This window comes from Propithecus coquereli, unplaced genomic scaffold (assembly GCF_000956105.1).
Source record: "Propithecus coquereli isolate 6110/MARCELLA unplaced genomic scaffold, Pcoq_1.0 Scaffold136, whole genome shotgun sequence".
NCBI classification, from domain to species: Eukaryota; Metazoa; Chordata; class Mammalia; order Primates; family Indriidae; genus Propithecus; species Propithecus coquereli.
The window spans coordinates 3733880-3745613 of NW_012137858.1; the positions used below are offsets into that span (position 1 = coordinate 3733880).

Sequence of the window (11734 nt, forward strand, 5' to 3'; positions counted from 1 at the left end):
TAAATTACTAATAAGCAGTGGGGGCAGGGGAAGCAAAATACAGGGATTATAGAATGATCAAAGAAAGTTTAACAACATAAATTCCAAATTGAAGAAGGGTCTCTTACTCAGAGTTTTATTTAATGACAAGTATTTTTAAAAATAGCTTAAAAGGGCCGGGCGGGGTGGCTCACGCCTGTAATCCTAGCACTCTGGGAGGCCGAGGCGGGCGGATTGTTTGAGCTCAGGAGTTCGAAACCAGCCTGAGCAAGAGTGAGACCCCGTCTCTACAAAAAATAGAAAGAAATTAATTGGACAACTAAAAATATATAGAAAAAATTAGCCGGGCATGGTGGCGCATGCCTGTAGTCCCAGTTACTCGGGAGGCTGAGGCAGGAGGATCACTTGAGCCCAGGAGTTTGAGGTTGCTGTGAACTAGGATGACGCCATGGCACTCTAGGCTGGGCAACACAGTGAGACTCTGTCTCAAAAAAAAAAATAGCTTAAAAGCTCTGAGAAGACTTGAAAATTCCCTAACTTCTTAAGTAGCCACAATCCAATTACCTTTGGGACAATGAACTTTGCTGTATTCAACATTTACCCTTCTCAATTCAAAACCAAATAGTTCGGACTGGCACAGTGGCTCACACCTGTAATCCTAGCACTCTGGGAGGCCAAGGTGGGAGGATCACTTGAGCTCAGAAGTTCAACACCAGCCTGAGCAAGAGCGAAACCCCATCTTTACTAAAACCAGAAAAAATTAGCTGGGCATGGTAGGGCATGGTGGTGTGCGCCTTGTAGTCCCAGCTACTCGGGAGGCTGAGGCAGGAGGATAGCTTGACTCAGGAGTTTAAGGTTGCTAGGAGCTAAACTGACACCATGGCACTCTAGCCTGGGCAACAGAGCGACTCTGTCAGATAAAAAAAAATACTTCTACCTCTCTGGAGACTAAATGTTTTCCTAAAATCATTGCTAATTCTTTTCAATGTTGGGTTCTAAAGCATGATTTCTCATACTACCACTAAAATAAATTATACATACCATAAGAAAAACCAAAACATGATCTCCTTAATGTGTGTGCTTTCTACCATTACTATGAATATAACCAGTGAGTTAGATATTGCTCTGGTGAAATATCGCAGGATCAAAGGGTTAAGGGTGGCATTCTCCAAGAGGATCAACTCCCCACCCCCTACCTCTAAGCTCAAGTTTCCTGAAGCACAAGTAACTGGAGAACCATAATAAGGGCCAGATTGGCTGAATACAGTCATCACAGAGATGGCTCAGAGAAGCATCAGACACCCTCCAAAGCAGCAAGAGATCAATAAATATCATGAAACTATGCTGGCAAACAAAATTATATAATGCAGATTCCAATGCATTAACATGATGTATTTTCCAAGGAGACCCCAAATGAGCAGAATGCTGCCTTACACTATCACTAGCAGATGGTAAAATAAAACCTTGATTCATTCATCTCTCTTTCCTCTCCAGTGCACATAGCAGGAACTCAATAAATGCCTGCTGAATCAATAAGGGGCAGCAGCAGATCTCAAAGATTGCGAGCCAGAGACAGTAAGTTCCAGCTGGTGGTGGTATAATACTGTTTGAGTTAGGAAAATATGCTAGGAACCTGAGATGATGCACAGAACTGAACCCCCAGCCTCCCAAGATTAAGGGCAAAAGACTATATACCTTATGTTACTATAATAGAGAAATGGTCCATGGATATGCATTTCAACCTAAGCACATCACCCAATACCTACTAACCATGGTCTGAACAAACAGAGTTTATCGGAAATGAAATCAAAGGAAGTCTCTGGCGTTAAAGGGTAAGACATTCCTAGGTTATATGGATATTTATGAGAATGAATTTTCTAAAGGTTCTTCTTCAACAGTATCATTTTAGACTCATATAATAAAGAGCAATCCCCCTCCTAAGCCCTTTGTGAGTCCCCCTAAGTTTTATAAAACAGTAGCAGAAATGCAAAAGTGCCAAAAAGCAGCAAGTATAGCATTAAAGCCTTCAATATCAGACTTTCTCAGCTTTTAACTCAGCCAAAGACATTTAATTTTACTTTTGGACAAAAGGACAAATGATATTAAGGAAAATGATTTATAAATGCTTTCATCTTTTGCTCCTGAAATACCTAACGCTAAATATTATATTGCAGAGAGACTACCTCACCTCACCTCACATACCTTACTGGACATCTTGAGCGTGTCAATCTCTTCTCTCTGTTTGGATAATGTCTCGTTCATGCTGCACAGGTGGTCACTCATCATACTTAACTGATCCTCGTAACTCCTCTTGGTAGTTGTCAGCTCATCCTAAATAGCAAAGAAAAAGAGGGAAAAAGGAAAAGAGAAAAATAAAAACCCCACTAGGCATACCACTCTGAAGTTTTCATAATTCCTAAAATAATTTGGAGTAGGGAAATTATAATTAACAATAATTTACTGTATATTTCAAAATTGCTAGAAGAGAAGAACAGTAACGTTCCCAACACAAAGAAATGTTTGAGGTGCTAGATATCCCAATTATCCTGATTTGATCATTATGTATCAGGTATCAAAATATCACATGTACCCTCAAAATATGTGCAACTATATCAATTGTTTACAATTTCTAAAAATTTGTAAAAGCAACTGATCAAGATGGTCTATCTGATCAATTAGCATGTAGGTTAAGGCACAGGCCAAACAAGAGAATAAAGTCAAAAGAAATGGGAAAAAATTTTTCTTATCCTTCAAAATATGTTCATAATTTTTTTGCAAAAATGTAAGGGTTTCTTCCTATGCCTGATACACAATTGTAGGAAAAACCAGAGGGCTACATGATCTTTCCAAATCCCCTTGGTTTCCCCAAGCCTTAGATGAGGCCTCCGACCATTCCCACCATCCCACAACCCTCCCGACAGCATCTGGAAGAGGCTCTCTTCCCACCTCTCACACTCTCTTCAGCCCCCTAAAATCTAATCCCGTGCTCCTAACTAATCTGATTAATTAATCTGAAATGAGGAGGTGGTGGGTGTTGCTGTGCTGATGTGTTTTCCTTGCCTGGCATCATGTTTTTATCAACAGGGACTTTCTCAAAACAAGGGTTTAAAATAAGGCAGTGAGCAAGGAAGGAGGAAGATTTTGCAGACCTACTTTTCAGTTTAGGTCAGTTTTATGAAACAGGAAAGAGAAGAAACAGCGTAATGTGTACAGAACATGCCTACAGCCCACCATGACAGGTATTTACAAGGAAGGGGAAAGAAAGGAGGATTATGGGTAAATAAGCATTCTTTAAGCAAACACTAACTATAAAATGATTTAAAATTAAAATCAAGTCAGAGAAACAAACAGCGCAACCACTTTTTGCCTGGCATAAGTAAGATGTTACTTTAAAATAAGTTTGAAATAAAGTGGTTAGAAAAGAAAGCATGTCTAGAGGTCAAATGCCACTACTTTGGAAAGGAAATTCTGACTTTGCTGCCTGAGAACTTTCAATGAAAAAAAACATTAAAACTGCTAAGGTAACATTTATGAAGTCACCTGAAGTCTGCTGATGTTCTGACTGGCAAGTTTCATCTCTTCTGTCAATGTCTCCTTAGACTTTTCGGCCAAGGCCAGTCTTTTAGAGAGTGCTCGGCACTGTAAAAGCAGAAAACATTCCATTACTAGAGGAAGCGTTTTATTTTCTAAAACCAAAGTTGCTTCAGGGAAGGTTAGTAAAAACACTTCCCAAAGCCAAAAGCCATTCATCCATTCCACAAATATCTGTTGAACACCTACAGGCATTGTACCCCACACTGGAGTACACACTGATAGAAAAGAAGTGGCCCTCATCCTCATCATTTTAGTCAGGGAAAAAACATCTACCAACTCAAGCTCATCAGTGTTTATTTTCTAGCTCTGGCCTGATGATGCATGGTTATAAACAACATAAGAACTTCCTACATTTACCCAGGATCCATTTATAGTTATACTGGATGAAAAGGGAAGTGATTATTTCAAAAGTTATCAATGGCTTCCGCCCATGCAATGTGGATCCTAAGACACTTTTCTTGTGTTTTAAGTCCTTCGTTAGAGATCACATTACAGGAACAATAAAAGCTCTACAGTCCTACCCTACAGATTATGCTCTGTCTACAAGGGAAAAAAAATGAGTGCAGGACCATAAAGATCCTGGCTCCTTTCTTTGGGGGTTCCACCAAACCTAGACTATCCAGAGACTGAATAGATCAAAAAGAAAAATCCTACTTCACACTATTGTTCAAAGAGGGTATGAGATTAAAAGGATCACTAAACTTTCTGATAAGCCATTGAGACCGACAGGGAGGATCTGCTGAGACATACTTGAATGCTGTGTTGACATCAGGCACTCAGACTAACCATTCCAGAAAAGTCATACAGGGGGTCACCACTTCCTGTTTACGAATGAGGAAAAACTAGGACAATTTTAAAATTCTTGTATCACAATCGTGCTAAAGACATTTACTAAAATAAACAAATCTCTTGGAAATAAAACAGTCTCAAAAATTCCTCAGTTACTCATTCCATTTCTCACAAGAAAATTTCAGGACAGTTCAGCCAACCAAATCAACCACCTCCTATTAAATAAATACCCACTCTGTGCTCAGCACTGAAGCTCACAAAGAGGGAGAGAGACGTGCAAGGCAGAGGTCCTCATAAAGATGCCAGTCAAGTCTGGGACACTTAGATAGCAGTTAGGGAAGCAAACAATGAGAATACGATTGCCTGCTGGCACTGCGTGGCTCAGACAGTGCTACGGCAGTTCCACTGCAAGTCATCCAGTCTGCTGCCCTCTCCGCTTCCTGCATTCCACCAAGCTGTCACTACCGATCAGCTTAGCAAACACGTATGCGATGGCTGCTTGTGAACAACACTGAGCACATGATTTATTTTAGCAGGAAAAAGACACAAAGCCCCTCTGCACTTCCAGCAACTGGCCTCCTATCAACCTCTCCATTGCTGCAGTACAGAAGAAAATTACAAACTCAGGTTCCAATAAAGGATGTTATCTTTTCTTCTTCAATTTCTTTAACAATTTTAAACATTATAATTCTCCATTTGCCATTTATAACTGATCTTTTCATGTAAGGTTTCAAATCAGAGACCTTAAACATACTCCTATATGTTTAACAGCATCCATTCTATCTTGTTTCTTACTCTTTGATATCTGTTCTTTTTTTCCTCATTTTTCCCCCTTCTACTCAATGAATTGTGTATAATTTTATTAATTATATTGCATAGTGCTTTTCTTTTCCTTTTTCTTTAAGCATGAAACAAAGTTTATTGAGGAAGGACAAGATAGATTTACAGAGTAAGAGCAAGACATGTAACAGAAGAGCAAACAGGCCTCTTGTAACAAAAGGCTGCATAGTGCTTTTCTAATCCTTTTAAAAAAATTATTTGGTGAGAGAGGAAACTAACAAAAAGTGAGACTGTACATCTTTTAAAGGTGGAAAATTTTATATTCTTCATTTTATTATTTATAGTAATTAATTTATATAAACTTATCATTTAGAAATTTAAAAGTATTTTAGAAAATCAGGCATATTTTGCTTTCTAACTTGCCTATATAAAATTTCCTTGAGCTGTGAATGTCCACCTGTCCATAACTCTAAAATAAATAATCTGTAACAAGAATGCTCCAAAACACGTTATGTGACCATATGAAAGCCTACCTATAAGTCTCCCAGCTATCTTGCAGTAAGTTAGAAATGACTAATCAGTTTTATATTTATTGAAATAAAGATTTTGGTTGGTACGTAGACTAATTAATAAGAACTCCAACCAAAGTCATAGACACGTACAGACATAGAACACAAAGACTTCTGTCTTTTAGTGAACAGCAGAAGAACAGAACAGTGACCTAATTCCTACAGAGGTTAGGAAAAATCTCCAACCTATTATAACTAACTGCCTACTCACCTCAGCATAAAAATGCACTGACTTACTGTCAGCCAGCTGCAACTGAGACGTAAGTTCCACTATCCTTGCCATGTAGTGATTTTTAATTAGGTCTTCACGAGATTCCACATCTGGAACCTAAATAGAACACAAACACATATAAATAAATGCCAATGAGACTAAGCAATTCTAGGAAAAAAAAAAAAAAAAGACAACATTTTGTACATTTTGATTTGAAATTTGATAGGGAAGCACTATTTTCCTACCCCTCAAAGAAACTTCAGACATGACAGGTAAACGTACATCCCAAATTTCTTTTATTCAGCATCCTGTCTATCTCAGAATGAAGTTGTAGCTTCAAGAGAACAGAAATGTAGTGAAGTACTGGGAAGCCCACTGGAACCATGTCCCTTCTTCCAGCTTTGATTAGCCAAAAACCTAACTTTTAAAATCTCCACCTGTCTCACTCCTATGTCCTCCTCTAACTGGAAGAGAGCAGGGAAAAGGGGTATTTATTGGAACCCTAAAATCTGAACATTCTCGATTTCCCACAAATTATCTTAAGATAATTCGAATGCTCTTAAACATACTAATAATTTAAACTACTTCTCTATCGAACAGTTTATGGCCTTTGTCCCAGATTGGTATTTCTACTAGTTACTCTAGCAATGATACACTATTGAGTTTAGTTTAAAAATACACACTGAAGTTCAAGATTACATATATGATAAATAGGAAATCAAAGAATTTACCAATTTACTTGAACTATATTTACCTGTCTGCCATACTGAGTGGTAGACTGAATGACTTCAGAGTTCATTTAATGTTTACAAAGTTGCATCTTAGAACATTTCAAAATTCAAACGTGCAAACCTATCTGACGAGCCAAATCTGATTTGGGTTCATGCAGTTTGAGGTCTGGAAAGAGTTACCAAGCATACTGTTGGTCAAGGCCCTGAAAAGCCCTGCTTTCTTGGCTACCCACTGGAAGGACTAACATGGCTCTCAGACGCATGCTGTATGCCAGCAAGTGGATGGCCAAGCAGGAGCCACACCTTGTCAAACTGCCAAGGCAAGTCATCCAACAAGGCAATTACAAAAAACAGGCCATTATTTGTTGGTGACAGTTAAAATAGAACCAGAGAGAAAAGCAACATGGATTCATCAATGAAACGGGAAAACACTGGCTCCACATTTGCTAGAATTGTCAGAAAAAAACAAATGGACCAAGATGGCTTTCGCAGAACTTTGCCAACAAATATGCTGCCAGATATTTACTAACACATAGTATGATGCCAAGCGCACATTACCTCACTGTCAGATGTCCTGGTTAAAATCCCAATCTAGAACATAAAGGAAAAAAATCTTTAAAATTGAATGTTTACATTTCAAACACAATAGGTTTGACAATTATAATATTTTCTCTTCTCAGTTCACAGTTTTACAGAGCACTGTGAGTGCAGTATTAGGAGATCACCCTCAGATTGTCTTTTACTACAAGGATGGTATGCATGCAGATAGGTAGCTGCATTCACTATTTCTGCCATGAGGCAGGAACCAATAATAATCATTACTAAATCCTCTGTCAAAATGCTGATTAGCCCATTCTCACTGAAACCCAACAAATCATCTGGGAAGAAAGAAGAAGGTCAGCTTTTGACCTCATCTTACCATTTCTATACCTATTTCCAAAGCAATAGCCAAGAAGGGCTAAAGAAAGTTTTTTATGGTTTTTTAATTAAACATTCTGAACAGAAAACACAAATAACAAACATTCTGGCTGAAAGCTCAAGAGGAGAAAGAAGAAATAAATATATTTTGATGTAATGTTATTATGACATTAGTAAGCATTAATTTCATATTTAAATTAATGAAAACAAAAATGCAATTTTAAACACATTAAAGTGCTGCTAGATTTTTAAAATCTTGCTTTTGTGGGTTAAGATTTCAAAATCTATCAGAATTATTGAATTCAGGTTATTGTTCAAGGTGGAAGGGCATGTGCTTGGGTACGGTGACTTAAGGAAACTACTGGAAACTACTGGAAACCACTGGAAGTTTCAATGGATTCTATTAGCCAGAGATGATACCTGATAAACAATTTTCATATAGTCTAAGTAATAGCCTCATGAGTATTATTCTGAACAGTGAGCAGTATATCTATTGAATGTGTGCTAATGAATGCTATGCCTACCTGGATATAAGAGTCTTTTATAAGACCTTTTCAAATAGAAGAGCCATAATTTCATAAGCAATGAAGCAGAAGTAGCAATTGCTCTTTCTCTTTTAGTTAAAAACTGCTTACGATAACACAATTGTTTAATTTTATATATTCAATTATGACTGCATTTCATGAAATAAACTGCATGGATGCATCTATTCCAACTGCCCACCCTCATCTCTTACTTCTGGGTTATGGTTTGGAAATGTGGTATATAGCATGAAGTCCTTCAAAGGAATGGTATTGTACAAATGGAAGGAAAAGTTTTAACATACATAATTTTAACATTTTGTCATATGCTACTAACAAGAGTATAAACCCATACAGTCCTTTTAGAAAATAATTTGGCATTAAAGATCAAGGAACTTGAAAACATTCATGCCTTTTGACCCAGTAATTCCAACCCTGAGAATATAGCCCAAGGAAATCATCTAACATGCAAAAAGAATCTCATGCATAAAAATATTATTTAAAACAGTAAAAATAATAACCAATGTCTAATTATAGGTAAACTAAGGTATATTAGATATGGAATACTATGGAATCAATAAGTTTACATAGAATTTCTAATAACAGGATAAATATTTGTGTATTAACATTATGCTAAAAGATTTGAAATTTTATGTAGTACAATTTCAACCATATAAGAAATTTTGTAGAAAAAAAGGATAACAGTGGTAGCTTTTTTGGTTTTTTTTTTCTTCTTTTCTCTTTTCTTTTTTCTTTTTTCTGCCCCATATGACTTGTAGGAAACAGTAGTAGCTTGGTTATTGATGATAATGTCATCTTTTTCTTCTTTTCTTCTTCTTTATTTTTTAGTTATCTACAATGTACATGTGTTATTTTTATACTTAAAATATATATTTTAAAATTCTATTAATTTTTAATTCCAGCAAAACCCAGAAATTTGTTATTCTGTGCTTCTTCCTTCTTGACGTTATTATTTCTTTTATTTTTAAACAGATGACCTCAGAACTTTCTCGACATTATTGCTACCTTTTTGCTTTATAATAAATAATAGGTGGCTGAATATTCAAATTACAGTACTAGGTATTTTAATGAAAATAATAAGCATTTAACTTTTGAAATGCTATAGGGTTAAAAATAATAAGTTTCTATCTGAGGTTACTTTTTCAGCCTCAAAATGCTTGATATCAGGAGGTGGGGCCTTTGGGAGGTGACCTAATGGGATTAGTGTCCTTACAACAAGAGAGCTCGTTTGCCTCTTCCACCATGTGAGAACACGTACAGAGATTGCTGTCTATGAACCAGGAAACAGACCCTCACCACACAATGAATCTGCCAGTGCCTTAATCCTGAACTTCCTACCCAACAGAACTGTGAGAAATTAATTTCTGATGTTTATAAGTCACTCCGTTTATGGTATTTTGATACAGCAGCCTGAACGGACTATAACAATGGTTAACACAAAGCACTAGCTTAAAGCCTTGCTAAGTGGCATTAAAAAAAAAAACCGAGGACAACAAGGAAGATACTTACCAGACTGGTGCTCTGAACGGGCTCTGGCACAGCCTTAGCTGCGGCTTCATCCTGGCCAGCAGCATTCGACACGGCAGCACTGTCTTGGGCCAGCCCAGCCAACTGCCCACTACTCGTACTCTTCAGCTTGTCTGCGATTCGCTGGTTTTCTTTCTCTAGCTTAATTTTGGCTAACTGTGCTTCTAACATCCAATGTTCTTTTTCCTGCTCCAGTTTAGAAATCTTTTCTAAACTCTGCTGGACCTTGAAAAGTAACAGAGTTTTGCATTTTAGAGAATGATGCAGACAAAACTCGAGTGGCCAAAAAAAAATTTTACAGAATGTAAACCAAAACTACCTTACAGAGGTAAAAACAAATAGAGTTTGACCCTGGAATAGGGACAGATTTACTCAATGGGATACCCAGAGTACAACCATAAATTGAGAAATTGAAGTATAGTAAAAATAAAAAAATCTCTACTCATCAGTCTTTAAGAGAGTGAGAAGGAAAGCCAAAGAATGAAAGAATCTATAAAGCATGTATGCCACAGAAATCTAATATCCAGAATGTATTAAGAATTCTTGCAAATCAATAAGAAAAAGATAGACAACCCAACAGAGATACAGGCAAAAAACACCAACAACAAAAGATTTAAACAGACGCTTGAACTATAAACATATAAAAAGAAGGTATACAATATCACTAAATATCAAAGAAAAATAATTTGAATAACCCATTTCACTAAAGTTGAAAAAAACAGAAAATACAAACGTAGACATGTTTGTGGAACAATTGGAACTATCATGTAGTGCTTAATGAAAGAAACCAGACTTGAAAAAGTATATACAGCATAATTGCACTTAATAGAAAGTTCACTAATGGGCAACAAAACTAATCTATGGTGTTAGAATGCAGGAGAATGGTTATGTTCCGGAGAGAGAAGAGTAGTCACAGGACAGGGGCATGAGGGAGGCTTCTGCGGTCCTAGCGACTTTTTTTAACGTATACTTTATGTAGAGAAATGTCCTTTTTTAAAAAATCTAGGTATTGATTATATTATTGTGTTCACTTATGAAGATTTTTTGGGATGTACATTATTGATTTGTATACTTTTCTGTTAAGTATGTTATGCTTTAATAAGAAGTTAAAAAATTTCTAATTCTCAGGGCAAATAAAAGCTTGAGAATTACATAAAAATAATAGCAATCTTATAGTGAATTCCAAATGCTTCACCAACTACTGTGATGAGGAATTACCGTGTACCCGGCACTGTTCATGGTACCTTACTCCCATTACCTCACTGAAGGCTCCTTCCAGGCCCACAATTCTTATTTCTCAAAAAGGAAAACTAAGGCTCCCAGCAGCTACACCAAATGGCAGAATCAGGATTTGGGATCCTGTCTGTCCAGCTCACAAGTCTGATTCTTTTTGCTGCATCACACTGTCTTCCATTGGCTCAATTAATTTTTACAAGATCCTGAAAGGTAGATATCATCCTCCCTTTTAGAGAGACAAGAAGTGAAGGCCAGAGTGTTTATTAGACTGGCCTGCAGCTGGTCAATGGCAGAGTGGGAAAAGCATTAGCTTTGAGGTCAGATAGTTCTGCCACTTACTAGCTATGTTGGGTAAAAGTTGCTTAATTTCTTAGAGCCTTACTTGCCTCATATTTAAAAAAAAATCCAAAATTAATTTTTAAGGTATTCTACATTTTATTGTTTATCTCTGGAATTTTGTTTTTCAGGAATTATGTTATGAATTAAATTTTTAGTTCCAACATCCTATTGCATTAATAAAGAAAAGAAAAGTGATATGTTTCCAATGAAAATAAGGTCAGTATGGATAAAATACTGTCTCAGGTGAATTTATTTCTGCTCTCTTTAAAATATATATTCTCCAAACTAAAAACAAGCCAGACGTTGATGTGAATAAACCTCTGAAAAAAGCTAAATTGGTGTCAGTTTCTACCACTTGCCACCTCCACCCACTCCCCAAATTCAAATGACCACTAAATACTGGAAACTTTTCATTCCTACTCATTTAAGAAGTGAAAATAACTCACTGAGTCACTAGCCCCTCTCCCTCTTTGTCTTAGTATTTTCGACATTTAAATCTAGTGTCTAAAGAAAGAATTA

The 11734-nt window shown here is 36.7% G+C and overlaps 1 protein-coding gene across 1 annotated transcript in view; it reads right to left on the bottom strand.

Annotated features, from left to right (window-relative positions):
• The window catches only part of PPP1R21 (protein phosphatase 1, regulatory subunit 21), a 68018-nt gene that overhangs the window by 1420 nt on the left and 54864 nt on the right, over positions 1-11734 (bottom strand). Inside the window, exons 15-19 of the mRNA XM_012638854.1 lie at positions 9623-9865; positions 7212-7244; positions 5923-6039; positions 3520-3618; positions 2182-2310 (exon numbers count right to left, since the gene is read on the bottom strand). Of these exons, the coding sequence (XP_012494308.1) occupies positions 2182-2310; positions 3520-3618; positions 5923-6039; positions 7212-7244; positions 9623-9865 (621 nt within the window). The remainder of the gene's footprint in view (positions 1-2181; positions 2311-3519; positions 3619-5922; positions 6040-7211; positions 7245-9622; positions 9866-11734) is intronic.